This window comes from Chinchilla lanigera, unplaced genomic scaffold (genome assembly GCF_000276665.1).
Source record: "Chinchilla lanigera isolate Chin_1 unplaced genomic scaffold, ChiLan1.0 scaffold00066, whole genome shotgun sequence".
Classification (NCBI taxonomy): domain Eukaryota; kingdom Metazoa; phylum Chordata; class Mammalia; order Rodentia; family Chinchillidae; genus Chinchilla; species Chinchilla lanigera.
The window spans coordinates 11,965,767-11,982,196 of NW_004955467.1; the positions used below are offsets into that span (position 1 = coordinate 11,965,767).

Genomic DNA, 16,430 nt, shown 5'->3' on the forward strand with positions numbered 1-16,430 from the left:
CTGGTATAAACAAATTTTGGAGCAAGCATTTCTGACTCTGGGTAAACAACCCTACTGAAAGAACAAAGTGGACCAGTGAGTTAAATTAGTGGTTTTCAAATCTCAGTAGTGACCAGGGTAAAAGGAAGCAAGTTCTCATAACTCTCAGGGGTTTTTCCAGTTTTTTTTATTAGCACACGCTTGCAGTACAAAATGATCACATTCTTCGAGCGGAGTTTGTACATGTACGTAACACATCTTAATTCTTTTTAATTTTTAATCCCTTCCCCCTGCCTCAGTCCCTCTTTCCATCTCTTGGTCCTTTTCCTATATGTAAAAGATCTATCTCACTCTTTCCTAGTATCTATCCTTTATTTTGCTCTGTATTTATATTATCTCTTATAAGAGAAGCCATGGAATATTTAAGCTTGTGAGTCTGATTTATTTCTCTTAATAGTATGGTCTCCAGGTGCATCCATTTTCCCACAAATGACTCAAGTTTATCCTTCTTTACAGCAATAGCTTTCAGTTTTTCAAAATGAAGTAGAAAATAAATTCTCAGACAGTCCAGAATGATTTCACAAAGCTTTTGTTTCCCTTCTGCTAGGTTTCTTACAAGGAGCACTGGTCCTCTTGAATATGTTGAATCCTGTGCCAAGGAAACCACACAAACCCTCACAAATATACACACACAAAAACGCACACTTTGCCTGGTTAACTCTTCTCCAGCTCTCAGCTTTCAGTAACATATTTTATGTGGTTCTTTGACTAACTGGATATTGGTTATCAGCACTCATGTCCCTCTCTTCCCATAACTGAATCTGAGCCCCATGGTGACTTTAGTTGAACCTTGTGGCCCATTTTTAGCATATTGCTTAATCAAACACAGGCACTCAGCTTATGAGGTGACTCCCCAGAGCTCACCCAGGAAAGGGGAAGTACAAGGAGCATCTGCAACAGGTGAATCATCTGTACCCAGACCTAGGACAGCCAGGAAGAAAGTTGTGGAAGAGCAAGGGCAGAACCTTAACCTGGGTGTGCCCAGGGGGCAAGGCAAGGTGGATAATTCACAAAAACTTGAAAGAGGAAATATAAGGGAGAAGGAGGAGGAGGAAAATCAGGAAGCCCAGAGAGACTTTGGCTGGGGCATGTCGGTTTGTGGGGCACTGGCTGTAGGTGTCAGGTGAGCCATCCAGGCTGGAGGCAGAGGCTGAGGTGAGGGACAGTGTGGTGTGGCAGTTAAGCACATGCGAACCCTGGTCCTTGACTAACAGAGTTTAAATCCTTGGCCCTGGGTGAAATTTAGGCTCAACCTAACCTCTCTACACCTCAGTTCCCTCATCAAAGCACAGGCTACAATGAGGATCGAATGTGTTCAAGAATATTTATCAAGTGCTTGGTCCACCAGTCAGTGGTGCGTAAAAGTGCCATGTATAAGTGAATCACTACCATCAGCCTGGGGGTGGGGGCAGTGATCCCTGAGGCTAACAGAGCGGGTGAAACCACCCAGACATGAGGGTAGGGGTGTTGCTTTGAGGTCACATATAAAAGTGAGATAAGTTGGGGACAGGTTTGTAGAGTTGCATCCAGGGACGCTAAAGAGAAGAAGGAAGGATGGGTAGAACCAGGCAGAAGGAGCTGGCCTAGGAGGGAGAAGGCAGGGAGGAACGCTGCAGTCTTTCCCCATTTGCAGCATGTATCTTCTGGGCAGAGCAGGATGAGTTTGAGGGACGCAGAGAGGGCAGTACCTTGTCTCAGGAAAGGAGAGGATCCAGAGGGAAATTTGAGGCAAAACCTTCGTGGGAACCGAAGGCTCCGTACCACCCTCCCCGCAGGGCCCTTTCAGTTTTCCGAAAACCACTCAGAGACAAAGAAAAGCAAGTCCTCCGGGCAGAATGAAGGGCTCCCTAGGAGGACTCCCGGGAGTCCTAGGCCACCGGTCCCCGCGTCTTCTCCGCGCTCGGGAGCCCGCCTCTGCGGCGATCCTGCTGACCAGCCACACTCCCGTGCAAACTCGAGGGAGGTTGGGCTCCGCGGCCTGGGACCGAAGCATCTGGGAGGCGGCGCGGGCTGCACCCCCAATACCAAGCTAGACTGGCGTCGCGAGTGATGAAGAGGGGCGTCACGGCCAATCCCAGAGAGGAATTTACAGCCGCTACAGAAAATGGCCAATCGGGTGCCCGACACAGCAGAGGCCACGGGGATGGAGCCAATCAGCTGTAAGTACAGGGCCGGGGCGGAGCAGCGCGGAGTTTCAAATCGGCTGGGGTCTGCGAGGAGCCGCTGTGTCTGGTCTCTGCGTTGGGCGTTGCCGGGTAAGTGAGGGTCGGGATGAAGAAGGGCTTCTATTCGGGGTCGTCAAGGGGAAACAGGGGTTAGGGGGTCTGGCTGGAACAGCCAGGCATATTCCAAGAGTCCGGTCGAAATCCTGGTGTCTGATGGGGTGGTCGGGGTCTGGGCAGGAGTTCGTTTGGTCGGGGCGAATGTGCGAATGCGCTGCTGATTGTGGCATGGGTCAGGCGCTGAGGCTCGGTGAAACCCTTCTCCCCCAGACTCCGGAAAGGGGCTGGGGGAAAAGACAGCTGTTTTGGAAACTTGCAGCACGGGAGAGCGGGAATGTGACCCTTCCTCCAGGAAGCAACCTTTTGGGACCCACCGTCGTCCAAGAGCCCCATCCCACGGGCCTCCCTCCCATATCTTCTCCCTGCCCCCGGGGCTCCTGTGGAGCCTGGAATGGAAGTGAAGGGTGCCTTGATGACCTGCCTTTAACCTCCCCAGAATCTGAGGGGCAGAGGAGATTGGGTCGCACAGATGGCATCTCAGTGGCATGGCATGCGATCCTCGGCGCGCCGCCGGTCTCTCCTGAAGGAGGAGCAGCGGGAAGAGGAGGTGGTGCGGGCTGCAGCCGGCCATCCGGAGTCGTCCACCGGGACCCTGGGCGCCCTGTGTAGACAGTTCCAACGGAGACTGCCCTTGAGAGCAGTTAGCCTCAACCTCGGGACAGGCCCCTCCTGGAAACGCCTGGAAACCCCAGAGCCAGAACAGCAGGGCCTCCAGGCTGCAGCGCGCTCAGCCAAGAACGCCTTGGGTGTCGTGTCCCAGGTAATGACAATACAGCCATCTATAGACGGTGTCTTTGTCATAGTTCCTACCCTCAGGGAGACCCTGAGAATACAGGCTCCATGGCACCTGGGACTTTGACTTGCTTGTTACTGCTTTCCCAGCACCCCAAATAGTTCATGGCACAGAATAGGTATTCCATAAATAACTGAATGATTGTCACTAAGGAAATTGATGCTCAAAATGAGCTGAGATGAGAGCCGTATTATGATAGGCAAGCAAATGGCTAATGATCAGGGGACACCAAACTCAAGCTTAATTGGTCAAGGCTTCCCAGAATAGGTGACTCCCCAGAGCTCACCCAGGAAAGGGGAAGTACAAGGAGCATCTGCAACAGGTGAATCAGCTGTACCCAGACTTAGGACAGCAAGGAGGAAAGTTGTGGAAGAGTAAGGGCAGAAACTTAGCCTGGGTGTGCCCTGGGGCAAGGCAAGGTGGAGCAAGGAGAGAGGAGATCCAGTGTCTGAAGGTGTTTAGACTCCCCAGAGCAGCCGGAAACTGGAAAGAAAAGTGGGGCCTCCCAAAGGCCAAGCAGGGGCTCTGCCCCTGAGCCACACACCCAGCCTCAAAGCTGGTCAGATGGGCGTATAAATGTACTTGCTCCTGAGGTACGTGATGGGAAATGGAAAGGAGCAGATATGTCGCTGAGGGTAACTTCAAGAGCTTCTCTGAGTTAGATCCAGCAGTTTGGGGTACTAGGTGTCAAGGAGCTATTCCCCAAGAAGGCAGTGTTACGTGGGGTATAAGGTGCCCATGGGCCTTCCAAGCTGATATGTCTTTAAATCTGGAGCCGGAGCTGAGGACAGATGACCCCTGGAAAGGACAAAAGCCATGGGAGTGAATAAGCCCCATGAGCCCTCCCAAAGGCAAGGGTAGGGGTAGAAGGGTTCCTCCTTAGCATCCTGGGAATCCTGAAGATGTAGGGAAAGAGCTGCTCTTTCTAAAACCTTTGCGAAAAGGTCTCCCAGCCAAATGCTAGGCCTTCTCTGGTGGCACCCCTGCTTATTTTCACCACCTCATGGCTCAGAGAAATAAAATGAAATGTGTGGTCCACGGCCACATAACTCATCCTACCTAACTGGGGCCTTGCTTCAACCTCTGAATGCTGGTTCGCCAAGGCAAAGACAGTCAAATAGATGAAGCATCACTGTCACCATACTGGTCTGAAAGGCCCAAGAGTTAGGTCTTAGTCTTCTGAGAATAAAGAGCCAGGGACATTCTGAGAAGTTCAGGGTCAGGATCAGAACATCCCCAAAAGGATCTCTGAAGACCAGTGTGGGGAGGAATGAAGGGCCATAGGAACAGAATCAAGGAGACAATGATCTCCTGGTACCCAGGAGCTGGGCCTGTTCTCTGGGCCTTCTTGAGTCACTGGGTCGGTCTCTTCCTGGGAACAGGGTTTGGACTTGGACAGAGGCTCTGTGAGCCAGCGTGGTCCACCCACTGCTCACTGCTCTGGTCCCATCCCGGGACTCTGAGCTGGGTTGCTGCACTGGACAGCAATCCCACAAAGAGTCATTGCACCCCTCACCCTTAAGACCAAGAGCAGGCATTATTCATGGGAAGCTGGCAGGCTGGATGCTTACAGCCCTTGGTTCTGTCTGTGCTAAAGCTGTGCGTTTTGTATCAGAGAATCCAGGAGTCCTGCCAGAGTGGCACCAAGTGGCTGGTGGAAACTCAGGTGAAAGCCAGAAGGAAGAGAGGGGCACAGAAGAGCGGTGGCTCCCCACCTCCCACCCTGAGTGAGAAGAGCACTCGGCTGTGTAGAGCCACCCTAGACCCTAACAAGAGGGAATATCACCGCCTCTCTGCCCCGATGGGCCCACGTGCTCATGCCCGACGGCGGCTGAGGAGAGATACTGCCTTCCAGAACCCCTACTCCTTGACAGAGCCTCTCTGCTCTCCCAGGCAAGTAGTGTGGTGTCTCCCAGAGCCAGTGGTTCTGAGCTCATGCATGATCTCCCTTCTCTGACCCCTCACATGCTAACTGGGCCCCAGGGCTTCCGAGTACCTCCTGCACGTTCCTGGAGCCAGGGGCACCCTGAGTTGAATCACATCCATGTTCCAGCCCAGCTCTGCCCCCAGACCTAGTGGAGGATCTGAGAAAACCCTTCAGGGCCTCAGTTTCCCCACCTGTAAAAGAAAGAGGTAAGCTTAGTTCTCCCTGGGTCCCACTGAGACCAGCCTGCCGGTGAGGACATCAGGGTGTCAGAGACTCAGGGTGCAGGTGGGGAACAGCAGATTCATTTGTCTGCAAAACTGCCTGCGCATACTCTTGGCTTCATGGGACTGAACGTCATTTAGCTGAGCAGGAATCTGTGGTGAGGAAGCCCCAGCCCACCAGGGCCATCTAGACCCACAGACCAGGTCCTGGTGCTGGACTGGGAGGTATCTTGTCACAGGTCCCTAGCTACCCTCTGTTGGCTTTCTTTTATCCAGTGAATCTGACAGTGATCTTGAGCCTGTGGGAGCTGGAATCCAGCATCTCCAGAAGCTGTCCCAAAAGCTGAACGAGGCCATCGTCGCTGAAGACAAGTGAGTTGGTGTCCCAAGCTTCACAGTGAGGTGGCGGGGAGGGCCCTCCTGGGCCACACCAACTTTGTAGGCAGGCTGCTGCTCTGCTACTGACCTGCTGGGCGACCCTCTAGTCCCTGCCCCTCTCTGGGCCTCAGTCTCCTCGCTGCAAACACGAGAAGGGATGAAAGACCTCAGTTGGGGTGGTGATAAAGGATGCACCCTGGATGTCTGTGGTCCTCCGGGTTGTGGCTCACTTTTTCAGTCCTCTGGAACCGCATGTGTGGCTGGGCACCTGATTCCCAAAGGCCTACCCTTCCTCCATGGCTCCTCTTTGCCTGGCCTGTGTGTGGAATTAGAATTACGTGGCTGCTGTGGAGCTCCTGGTATACCTGCTCAAGACCCCATTGTGAAGGCAAATCCTCACTAACTCAGGGATTTTTGTCTCTGCATTTGTGTAATAGTCAAAGCAGGCTCTCAGGCAGGGTCCCACCAGCTCCAACCCCACAGAGTAGCCCTGCTCCCACCATATTACCAGGTTCTGGTTTTGTCAGTCCAATTTGGGTCTCCTCACAGCCTGCAGCACCCGCCAATGTCAATCCCCCTCTTCTCCATCCCTAGTGCTGACATGACCGTGACGCTCATTCGTGACTGAGGACAAGCCCTGCAGGTAATGCCCGCCTCCCCAGTATGTTGCTCAGTCTCCTCCCCTCCCTCCCGCCATCCTCATTCATGAGCATGTTAAAGAAATGAGTCTCTGGGAAAAACCCATGGAGCAGGTGAGCCCAACAGAACGGAAAGTCTAAGAGTCTTCCTACCTGCTCAGAGCCAAAGCTTAACCTCACCGGCCCATCATTCACTGACCATGTTGGGCTCCCCAAGAACCTAGAGGCACGTTCCAGCTGCTTGAGGAAGCTGTGGGGTACCTAACTTCTGTTCCCGGAGCTCAGCAGTGGGCACAAAGGAAGCTCTGTTTTGCAGAAAACAAGTCCCATCTGGCCACCAAGCCCTCATACCTAGGATATCTACATCGCCTGCCCCGAGCTTCCTGGAGGAAGTACCAGAGGCATCAGCTCCCCTGGACCGCCACTAACAAGGACCTGATTACCAAGGGGCCCAGCACTCTTCTGCTCCAGCCACATCTGGGTCCATCAGTGACCGTCTGCCACAGCCTGAGAGTGACTCCGGGAGACATCGGGGAGTTGGGGAATTGCTCTTACTCCCCCAGGGGACTCTTGGGCTTAGGATCTCATCCTATTCTCAAGTCTTATGGTCACCTTGTTCACAATGAGAAGGTAGAGTCTTTAGGGAATCTTCTACAGACTCCCCAGCTGTATTTCCAAGGCAGAGGTTCTTAGGGACCCACTTCCATCCTACTTCTCCCCCTGGGGCCCTGGAGGAAGGGAGAGGAGAGATCTCCAGGTTCTGCAACCCTGGGCTCATGGGTGCTGCCTATTTATAAGCTTGGCACAGGGCACTGTGGGCATGCAGGGAAGGGGAATACCACTCAAGAGCAGTTTTGCCCTTTGTAAATTATTTAAGAAATCTGCTTTTATTACAAAGAAGGCTGTGTACCAGTTTCCTAAATCGTATTGCTTTTTCATAATAAAGACTTATGCCACATTTGACACCTTTTCCATTTCACCCCAGCCTCAGCCCCCCACCTGACACTGCTTTGGGCCCCATGTTTAGGATGTGGGTTTGTCCCTCGTCCCCTCAGCTTCCAGCTTGCCTGCCCCACCCCATCCCTAGAGTGGGAGTAAAGAGAAAGCTTTTTCAATTCAGTCCAAAGCAGAGCACATTTGAAAGGCAAATAAGGTTTTTATTTAAGTGACAATGTTTGAGAGTTAAAAACCAGCTCACATCAAAATCAAGACCAATTGTAAAAATCTTTTAACTCCATAATGCTGTGTTTGTCTTATTATAAATCTGATATTTTACATGTCCTTTTCTAACGGATTTTGTACAAGGCAGCCATAGGAATACAATAAACCTTTTCCAGCACAGAGCCATCGATCACAGATAATACTGAAAGTTACACACTTAGGAACAGTCAGACCACAGACAAGGTCAGACCGGCTGCCACCACTGAGTAAACAAACAGAAAGGGACAGTGGGATCCAACGGAGGGGGTCCCCATGCATGAGCCGCCCTTCTCTGGCCTGTCACTCCTTGGTGTCACCTGCCTCTGCTGAGTCCCAAAGAGAGTGAAGCTGAACTCTTGATTATCCTGCCAAACACCCTGTTGATTTCTCAGCAGGGACAGCAGAACCCAGCCAGGCCTCGCTGCTTGGACTTAACCCTAATTCGGATGTTGAAGATTCCCCCAAGCCTAAAAGGATGCATGGAGGTTTTTGATTGAACCAAAGAAAATAGGTTTCCAGAGCACTTGACACCCAAGCCCCCCGGGATTCAGCTGGAAAGTTGGTTGATTAAGGCGGGGTCAACTGCAAGGCTCTTTCCCAGTCAGGGCTCCCCTCCTAGGCAGGGCTGCACCTGAACCAGGTGGAAAACTGGTGCCACCTCCGACCCAGGTCCACCTGCCTCAGGTGGAATCCGATCTCATTTAAAGGTTGGTGGATGTTCCGTCTGCAGGACGCTTCTGGGGCACATGTCTGGGCTTCAAAGTGAAAAAAGTACAGTTTAAAAACCCTAAGATCCTGCCTCCCCTTCCTTCAAAGAGCCACCCCAAATAATCTTGGCAATACTGGAATTCAGATGTGGTTGCTGCAGCCAGCACCCAGACAGGAAGGCTGTTTATCCAAACACACAAAGGAACCTTTTTCTTTTTTTAATATCTTAAGGTTCTTTAACAGGAGTCAAGATCTTCAGGGGGAAAACCATGATGCTGGAAGAGCAGGCCCTGGCGAAAGATGCACCCTGAACCCCCAAGAGGGCAAGTAATAGAGGAAGGCAGGCAGCGGGCAGGCCCTCAGCCAGCATAGCCACTGGATGGGGAAGAACAAACATGCCACATGAAAAACAAGCAGCTTTGGTCAGCGGGGAAGATCTGTTTTCCAGCTGCTGGATAGCAGGCACACCAGGAGCTAGAAGGAGTCTAAAAACAGCTGGACTAGGGGTCACAGAACTTCTGGAGGAGAGGCAACAGCACCCTCTCCAGACAACAACAGGACTCAGTTCTTTTTGTCTCTGACCTGACACACAAAATTGAACACTCTACTAGTATCGAAAGTGCATATGGGGGACACACTTGCCAAAAAGGCAACACCGAGACATAAGTAGTCTCATCACTAAACAGAACTGCAAGTACACACACTCACACACACCAACTATAGCTCCAAGGGTGTTGTGTTCACAATATAGCCCTGTACACAACCAGCATCTTGTATGGGAGTCATCCAAGTCCCCATAGAGGGTTGCAGCAAAGGAAGGGCTGGTAGCCCTCCTGCTGGGTCCTGTGTCTCAGTTCTAACCCCCAGAAACACAGCCCTGGTCACTTATTCTAAACTCCCTGGGCACCCCAGCTCACAAGTGTATACCCTCACTCCCATCCACCCCGCTCCCCAGCCTGGGGTTCTCAGAAAGGGGGAGGGAATCTAACTGGGGGAAAAAGATCTCACACTAATTAGTTCATCATTTGAAAGTAACACATCAGTGACGTCTGCCAAAGAGAAAATGACGGAGTGTCAGAAAATTAGAAAATAATTCTGCCCAAGTTTAAATCAAGGTATTTGGGGGGAAGGAGCAGAAAGGGTTAGGAATGAAGTGCTACTCCATATGAGCTGGTGCCAGGAGAGCCAAGAACAATGCCACGGTAAAGGGGGATGAGCCTGTGTGCACTGCCCACCGGAGCCAGGACCGAAGAAGGAGCCAAGGCTGGTCCCCAGCTCCCCGGCATCCTCCTGGGGTTTGGACACAGGATACAGTGCTGAGAGTGGATTACAAGAGCTGGCACATGGGTCAGGCAAAGGTGGCAGTAGCTGGCAGGCTGGAGAAGGTGCAGGGGTGGGGACTCAGAGCCCAGACCCCTCCAGTCCCAGCAGGGTGCCCAGGTTGCCAAGGTGATTCACAACAATGGTGCCAACTGCCCCCAGGAGCAGCCGCCATGGGCTGTAGGGGAGCTGCAAGAGGTAGACATTGAGCAGAAGCGACACTGAGCTCACACAGGTGCCTGCTGTGTATACAGACGTCTGGGCGGCCTGGCAAATAGCTAGGGCCGGCCTCAGAAGCAGCCCACGGGCGCACAGAGGCAGCCAAGGGCAGCTCCATCACAGGTGTGAGCCTGGGCCAGGGAGCACAGGAAGGTGCACGACACCTTTGCCTGGGCAAGGGGCTCAGTAGCAGGAGGACCTGGGCAGACTTTGAGGCACCCCAGGAGAGCCAAGTCCAGCCACCCTCAGGGGCCCTACCCAGTGAGAGGCTCAAACCAAGCTAAGTGGTAGCTGGAAGGGAAGGAATACAACAGTTTGGGCCAAAATTCCATGAAGGCCCCAGAACCCTGGTTTCTCAACTCTAGGCTTTCCAGAAAGCAACAGGGAAATAGGTCTGAGCAGAGCTGGGGGTGGAGGGGCCAGATCAGTACCCTCTGGGGGAGGATTCTGTCCCTGGGACACCCTATTTTGGCCCCAGTGCAAAGCAGTGCTGCTGTGGCTCTCCATGGAGCAGAGGCTTCCTCTGGAGCAGAACCCTTCAGTGAGGCTGTGTGAAAAGGCTACCTTAACCTGCACGCTGAAAAATCTCAGGTTCAGAAGTTTAGGGCTGCCTCTGCGTCAAAAATGTATACCCATCTCAGCTAGGGGGTGGACCTCCTCCAATTTACAGAAAGAAGGCCAGGTCCAGAGAGGGTAAGCAACAGACTCAGGGGCACACAGCCAGCCCAGCTGGGCCAGAACCCAAGTCTGCAGCCTCACAGGGAGGAAGGGCACAAGGTGGGGATTCTGGAAGATAAACACCTGTCCTCAAGGGCCACCGGAGAATAGTGAGGATACTGAGGACAAGAGTAGGGGGCAAAGGACAGCTGCAGGCGGACAGACCGTCAGCACCAGACCTGGCCCCAGGGCTGTGGACAGACACCACTTACATGAGGATGAACCTAGGGGGCATCCTCTCACTCCCAGAAATGACCACTTTACCGAAGTGGTGATTGGGGATGTCACAAGGAGGGCGGGCACAGATGCCACTCACTCCTCTGCAAGACAGCCAAGAGGCAGCACCTGCCAGCGGCTGCTGGTCCCCGGGCTGGGGCCTCCATGTAGAGCTCGCCTAGCCTGGCCGCGGAAGCCTGGGGACGCGGAAAGATGCTCGACTCTGCTGGGACAGTGGGCTCCGGCTGGCCTGTCCCCAGGATGACACAAACATCTGCCCTGACTCGGGCTCACCGTCCCTGTGTGAGGAGGCAGCAGCGGCAGCGGCTCTGGGACCCCGGATTTTACCCCGTCAAAGCCTGGGAGCTCCCCAAGGCCAGAAGGGTCCCTCCCCACTCTGATCGGACACGGCTGGACAGACACGGGAGGGAAAAAGCAGGAAAACGCCTGTGTCGGGGAGAAGGCAGCCTTCCCGTCCCTGCAGGCAGCCTGGTTGCCCCCCTGCTCTGAGCACTTATGCCCCTCAGGGCACCGACTCGAACTTGGGGGGCCCACGCGCCCAGCTGAGCACGGGCAGCGGCCGCTCGTGGTCCTTGTCGGACTCGGGCTGGCTCTGGGCCCGCTCTGGCTTGGGGTTGACGGCCGGTGGGTCTGGCTGCTGCACAGACAGGGTCCTGCGCAGGTGGTTGCGCTTGCGCAGGAACTCGGGTTGTGCGTGCAGCCCGAAGCTGCCTTTGCGCAGGATCATGCGTGAGTTGTTCTTCTTGGGGCGCGAGCGGTGGCTGGCCTCCAGCGCAGCCAGGTGTGCGGCATAGCCTTCGCTCAGGAACTACGGAGGAGACGCGTGTCAAGCCAGCGAGGAGAGCGGATCCCTGCTCCCGATCCTGTCCCCCAACATAACCACCAACTGGGACTTCTCCAGCACCTCCTTGGGCCCTGTGCCGCCTGAGGGATCTTTCTGGATCACAAACATGATCCTGCCTCCCTATCCCTCACTCCAGAGACTGAATGAGCTTGGCAAGACACAGCCCATCTTGATGCACCTACTGCCCCAATGCCCTCGTCCCGTGCATGCCTGCACCAAGCTGAGTCACTGGCCATTCCCAGAATATAATGTTTCCCCGCTGCTTCCTGACCTTGGCCTTTGCTGCTGCCTCTGCCACAGATGAATGCTGCCCCCAACCTAAGTTCCCTCCTGAACAATTCCTTCAAAATTTGGAAAGCCAGCCTTGGCCTGGAGTCTGGGTTAGCTGCTCCTCACCAGAATTCTGTCTGCCTGTCATCTATCATGGCACATGCCACACTACACTGTCACAGTCTGCAGATGTTCCCATCTCCCACACGAGACTAGATGGCGTTACATCTGGCCACTGGGGCTCTCCCCTGATCTAACACAGCCTGGCCCAAGGCAGGGGCCTAGAAACATTTACTGAATGAATGAATGAACAAGTAAGTGAGTGAATGAACCAGTAAGTGAATTGCCTACTCTTCTACCACCCTTTCCCTGGCCACCAGCCCTCAGCCTCCAGCCTGGCCTCCACCCACCTGGCACTGGGTTTGGTACTTCTTGGTGGCCCGGCCCACAATGAAGATCTGGGAGGCTGGCAGGCCCAGCACGCTGTAGACGGAGATGTCCTTGGTGGAGCCATAGGCAGCACTGATTTTGATGAAGCACTGAAATGCAGGGCAGCTCATGAGCAAGGGGAGGCCCAGGAGCCCTCCCTGGGAAGGCTTCCTGCACCAAGACCTTTATCTGCACTCACACTTTATGCCGTGGGGCCACCCCGTGCTGGGAACAAACCCCCACTGTGCCTGTCCCTCCCCACACCTCGAGCCTGATACAGGACTCTGCTCAGTAACAACCAGACTATTTACTGACCCTCCCTTGGGTAGCACTACGCATGAGTTATGTAACAAAGGGGACAATGTCCATTTGTGGATAAGGAAATTGAGTTTCTGCATCACAGGGCCAGGACTGGAGGTCATTTCTAGGCTGGTCCTGTGCCTGCTGCCTCTGACTGGCTGGTCCAATGCCTTCCCCGGGAGACCCAATCCAGCTGAGAAAATGGCTCAATGTCCTCCTCGCTCCAGCAGCACTTTCAGATCTGCACTCTACCCTCCCCACTGAGTCAGACCACCTCCTCCTTGGAGGGGCTCACCGTCAGTCGCCCCTTGCCATATGTTCCTCCCCATAAATCACCGTCCTTTCTCCCAAGTGCACTGGAGACTCCAGTCGTGTGTCTCAGCTTCCCTTCCTCCTAAGCACCACCATTGCCAGGGTGCCTTAGTGTCCATGTGGACAGCTGGCCGCCTCCCACCCTTATGAACCCTCCAAGCTGAGACCCATCTTCTCCACTCCTCATTCCACTGCATCTGCCCTCTTGGCCCTCAGCGGTGTTCCTTCCTCACTGAGGGCATGCAGTGACCATTCTTCATGCAGGACAGTTCTCACCATCCCACAGTGCTGTCTGCTTGAAATTCTCCCTCCCCTGACAACCAGGGCCTCCCTGTCTTAGCCCTCCTCCCCTTGGACTTTCCACCTGGCTCCCTGGCCAGCTCCTGTCCCGCTCTTGGAAGCACAGTGCAGCCTCTCTTGGTCCTGCCCTTCCCCTGGGGTGCCTTCCCACTCACGGCTTCACTGCCCTCCCTCACACAATGGCTCCAGTGTCTATCTGCAACCCATTGACCTCTTCTCTGAGCCACATGCTGGGGCTGACATGGCTCATGGCCCATGGCCATATCAGCCTCCACATGTCCACAGCTAAGCCCATCTCTCTCCAGCCTGGCCTTTTGCCTGTGTCCCCTCTCACTTCATTCCCTCATTCATTCATGTATTCATTCTACAAACATTCACTGAGTGCATACTGTGTGCCACTGTCACGCCAAATCCTAGAGACACATTGCAAAGCAGCACAGACACAGACTCTACCTCCATGGAGGCGATGGTCAGACGAGTAGCATCTGGATCCCTCCTGGTCATGCAACAGAACACCTGTGGGTCCCTCACACCCTACCTCCAACTGTTACCAAATCCTGACGATTCCACCTCCTGATTCTCATGCCTGCATGTGCCTTTCCCTCCTATCTATGGTCACCACCTGGGCCAGGTGGCACCTCAGTCCTCTTACCTTTTGCTTGGTAATAGCCCCTTAACTGGCCTTCCTGTCTCTCCTTTCTGCTGTCAGTTGGTTCAATAACCACCAGAGAATTCTTTGTATGACCCAAACCAGACACTGCTATTCCCCTACTTCAAACTCTTCCGTGGCTCCCCATTGCCCTCAGAAAGGAGTCCATGATCTTGGTCTGATTTTCACATCTTTTAAAGCCTGCCAGGCTAGGGTCCCTGAAGAGCTCTGGGGCCACTTGTCCTGGGTCTCACCCGTGCTTCATGTACCCCCATCCTGGATACCTGTAGCCCTGAAAACACCCATGATCTTTTTTGCTTTTGTGCCTCTGCTCATGGTAAAAATTGTCAAAATCAAAATGGAGCTGTTTGTGTTAATCCTAACAAAAAAAATAAATAAAGCTGGGAGATTATGAAGGAAGAGTTCTTATTCATGACTAATCCTTATTCTGCCTAATAGTAAATATTACAAAAGACTCTGCCAGAACTACAACCTTCCACAAAAGGCTGTAGCAACCTTATACAAAAGATACTCCTTCAAGGACATCTGCAACTGTCTACTCAACCTCAGACTGATGTCACCCTTGCTATTAATCATTTGTGGCCAAAGATATTTGTTTCAAGATACTCTGTGTAACTCTCCTCATTTTGGCCTTTAAAAACCTGCCCTTGCCCCAGCCTCTTTGAATGAGCCCAGAGTGTACTACGGCGTGCACATTCCCCTTGCAGTGCTACTCCCAAACAAAACTTGATTTTACTTCACTGTTAACCTCTGTGTTTCTCTCGGTCCTGCCAACTCATACTCAGGCTTCAAGATTAACTCGAAAGTTATGACCTACTAGAAGCCTCCCCAACCTTCCCAGGCAAACAAACCCTCTCCCCTCTGTTTGCTGGTAGCGGCTCTTTTCAGCCACACACCAGTAATTGTCAATTTACATGGCTTTCTTCCTCTAGATCAGGATTGGCAGACTCTTTCTATGAAAGGCTAGATAGTAAATATTGGAGACTTTGTGCTCCATCACAGCTACTCAGCCCTTGCATTAGAGCACAGAAGCAGCCATAGACAATACATAAACAAATGAGCTTGGCTGTGTTCCAATAAAACTTTATTTATGGACACCAAAATCTGAATGCATCTAATTTTCATTCATCAACCCCTACTCTAGATCTGTGCTTCTCAATTTTTTTCTGTGCTTCAGAATCCCCTGGAGGATTGTGAAAACACTGCTGAGCCTCTGACCCAGTTTCTGAGTCATTAGGTCTGAATCAGAGAATCTGCATTTTTGATTAATTCTCAGGTTCTTGAAAGGTGCTGGTCCCGGGCCCACACGATGAGAACCACAGCTCAGGAGAGCAGGTCTCTATGCGGGCCCAAGACCAGGCATAGAGTAAGGAACACAATAGGCACTTGAGTGTCTACTGAATGAATAACCAGTTGTAGAGACAAGAGTTTAGGCTTCAGAATCAGGAAATGAAAAAGGATGAATATCTGTCAATAAAGATAACACCTATTTCAACAGATGCTAAAAGGATAAGAGATCCCATATGTGGGCTTTGTAAAGTGTGCTTCCTCTTACACCAACAAACCTACTGGGAAGCGCGGGGCTCCACCTGGTTGTGGGAGGAGGGGATGAGCATGGGGTGTGGTCTGATCTCCCCTGGCCAATTGGAGTCTACTGCTAAGGTCCCACCCCTGGGGTGTGGCTGAAACCCCACCCCCAGGCCTTCACTGACCTCCTGCATGAGGTTTCGGAGGAAGATGGCCTTCTGCCGCAGTGGGTCGTGCACCAGCCCGTCAGAGAAGAAGATCATGCCCTGTGGGAAGTTGTGCTGGGACAGCCACGACACCACCCGCTGCTTCTGCATGTCTGGCCGTCCCGTGATATAAAGGATCATGTATCCCAGGTCCTGCCAGTGCCTGGTGAGATGGTATTGGAGGCTCCAATTCAGCCCTGCAAGCCACCCACCTGCCCAGCAATATGCCCCAGGCGCTGTTGCCCTCCCGAGAAGAGGGAGATAAAAGGAAAACCCCAAATCCACACTCCAGGATAGCCCGTAGGCCCTCTGCTCCCACCCAGTCTCCCTATACTCATGCTGTCTTCTGGACACCTGGCCTTCCTCCCCTCCCCTCTGCCTCCCTCCCTCCTCCTCCTGCTGCAATGAGCAAGCTAGGCAGCTCTGCCAGGCCATCTCTTTACTCTACCAGCTCCCTCCTTAGCTTAGGCCCCATCTCTGTGGGACCACTACCAAAGCCCGCAGGTGGCCTCTTTCCCTGCGGTCCTCTCACTCCAACCCGTTTCCACAGAGCCTGGGGTGTTGTGGGGAGCTGGAGGTCAGCAGTCACGAGCCAGCCTGGTCATTTCTCCCAAGTATGACCATTACTGGGGTGGGGTGGGCAGTGCCACCTCAACTCCCAGGAACTCCCAGTAGTCTACATCTGAATCTGGATTCATTTCTTATCCCCATAACTTGTTTTTCATACTGGCCTCAAGTTTCTCCAAACAGCAGCAATTTCTGCATCAGCGCCCAGCCCTGAGCCTGGCCTGGAGTCAGCCTCAGAAAAAGGTGAAGGGTTGCATGGGTAAAGGGAAAAGAAATGGAGGAAGGGAGGAAGGAAGGAAGGAAGGAGAGGGGAAGGGAGAGGAGGG

The 16,430-nt window shown here is 53.1% G+C and overlaps 2 protein-coding genes across 3 annotated transcripts in view; one reads left to right on the forward strand and one right to left on the reverse strand.

The window, feature by feature from the left end:
• Positions 1-2,219: 2,219 nt before the first annotated feature.
• On the forward strand, positions 2,220-6,283 carry Fam64a (family with sequence similarity 64, member A). The gene is made up of 5 exons (XM_013522225.1): positions 2,220-2,294; positions 2,758-3,081; positions 4,730-5,007; positions 5,539-5,634; positions 6,235-6,283. The coding sequence occupies exons 2-5, from the start codon at positions 2,791-2,793 to the stop codon at positions 6,266-6,268; spliced, it is 699 nt and encodes a 232-aa protein (XP_013377679.1). The 5' UTR covers positions 2,220-2,294; positions 2,758-2,790; the 3' UTR covers positions 6,269-6,283.
• A 1,131-nt stretch (positions 6,284-7,414) lies between these two features.
• Positions 7,415-16,430, reverse strand: part of Pitpnm3 (PITPNM family member 3) — a 78,208-nt gene continuing 69,192 nt past the window's right edge. For both annotated transcript variants that reach the window (XM_013522224.1, XM_005399663.2), the window contains exons 18-20: positions 15,517-15,700; positions 12,204-12,332; positions 7,415-11,487 (exon numbers count right to left, since the gene is read on the reverse strand). In XM_013522224.1, the coding sequence (XP_013377678.1) occupies positions 11,182-11,487; positions 12,204-12,332; positions 15,517-15,700 (619 nt within the window). In that variant the 3' untranslated portion in view covers positions 7,415-11,181. The remainder of the gene's footprint in view (positions 11,488-12,203; positions 12,333-15,516; positions 15,701-16,430) is intronic.